Raw genomic sequence first — 1629 nt, forward strand, 5'->3', positions numbered from 1 at the left:
TGCTTTAGTTTTCGGTCCCGCTATCTACACTAACACACACACACACACACTAACACCACACACACACACACATTCCGAAAATATAGGAGTAGATATATTGTAGGTGTAGCGAATTCAGGGGGCAGTCGGGAATCGAACCCGTATAGTCCGGACCACGGGCGACTGCGCTAACCAGTCAACTAAAGGGTCTGACCCGCTAGCCAAGGGCCAGTGAGTCTAGGTATCCATGGTACCCCTCCTTCAGGGAGGGTGTCCCCACGCTTCATCATATCAGCTCCCTCACGCCTCTGGCACTTCCGATGGCCTCACGGTCTCACCATCCCACTTCCGACAACAACGTCGCGGATTCCGGGGGGCAGCCGGGAATCCGCCGCAGCCGGGAATCGAACCCGGATAGCCCGGACCACGGGCGACTGCGCTAACCAGTCAACTAAAGGGTCCGCCCCGTTAGCCACGGGCCAGCGAGTCTAGGCCTCCGTGGTCGTTACATAGGGATACCTCTCCATTAGAAGCCCTAATACGGAGCAGCCTGCTGTGTGTCTCTGGAACGCCGCTGAAACTGTACCCACCGGTGACATCACCGGCTGGCACGCCGTGAACAAGAAAACCTGTTTCCTGGTTTACCGACAGGCTGCACTGTGCAAGGAAACACAAATAGCAATGCTACACACAGCTGTATAATGTGGCACTGATACTGCCATTTTCTTACATGGCGGCAAGTAGCCTCGACGGCTGCATTGTCTTGTACGGTGCAGCAAAGCAGGAGGTAAGGGTTGCAGCGTCCACATGCACAGATTGTCAACGGGCGATGACACTTTTCCGCACAACTTCGGCATTTCAGAGATACAGACAAGACTGCTCGGTATTACGGCTGCTAATGGAGCGTTATCCCGACGTGCAACACACACATATATATAGTGTATGTTGACCATCATGACTGCTTCCCTTTAATACCTCCTGGTTCGAAGGCTCAGCCACTGTTGGCCTGTATCTACCACCCCCTGCTACTGCAACTCCCCCTTCAAGCCCCCTGCCTCGTGATAAACAAGGTTATCATACCCCAGGTTATGATACCCCGGGTTGTAATTACCCCAGCCTAAAAGCATTGACCTCTCGCCTTCCCTCCATCTAATATCACATCTAACAGTCAGCCTCCCATTCCTCTCATCGCTTCCTGTTCCGCCCTTACTCCGTCGTGTCAGTTTTCCAAAACCTAATTTCTCTCTCCCTCCTCCCAGCTCAGACACCGACCATCCCCCGTCTTTCACCTCCTCGGCAGAGGGCAGGTGAGAGAGGGGAGAAAAGGAGAGAGCAAAAGAGGAGAGGCGCACCCGCTCTCATAGTATTCCCGCTCTCTTTCCAGCCCGGCATCCTCTCCAGAGTCCAGAGGAGGAACCAGATGGACGTGGGCCGAAGTCTAGCGTTTAGAGGGCTAAATCGTTGGAACACACAAAGGAATTCTGTCCTTTTGTTAAATTGCTCTCAGCATGTTATGGACGATGTGGCGTGACAGTTTAGGATGTCCCCCTCATTTCACCAGACACTCTGACCAGGCGGACCCACATAAGAAGAAGGATTGCTAATTCAGTGTCTCCATTACATAGGGATGTAGGTCCAGAGAGGGCAGAT

At 53.2% G+C, this 1629-nt stretch overlaps 1 protein-coding gene across 1 annotated transcript in view; it reads right to left on the minus strand.

Annotated features, from left to right (window-relative positions):
- Positions 1–447: 447 nt before the first annotated feature.
- The window catches only part of LOC130109963 (disks large homolog 1-like), a 202741-nt gene continuing 201559 nt past the window's right edge, over positions 448–1629 (minus strand). Inside the window, 1 exon segment of the mRNA XM_056276928.1 lies at positions 448–636. Within this exon segment, the coding sequence (XP_056132903.1) occupies positions 448–636 (189 nt within the window).

Source organism: Lampris incognitus, chromosome 3 (genome assembly GCF_029633865.1).
Source record: "Lampris incognitus isolate fLamInc1 chromosome 3, fLamInc1.hap2, whole genome shotgun sequence".
NCBI lineage: Eukaryota > Metazoa > Chordata > Actinopteri > Lampriformes > Lampridae > Lampris > Lampris incognitus.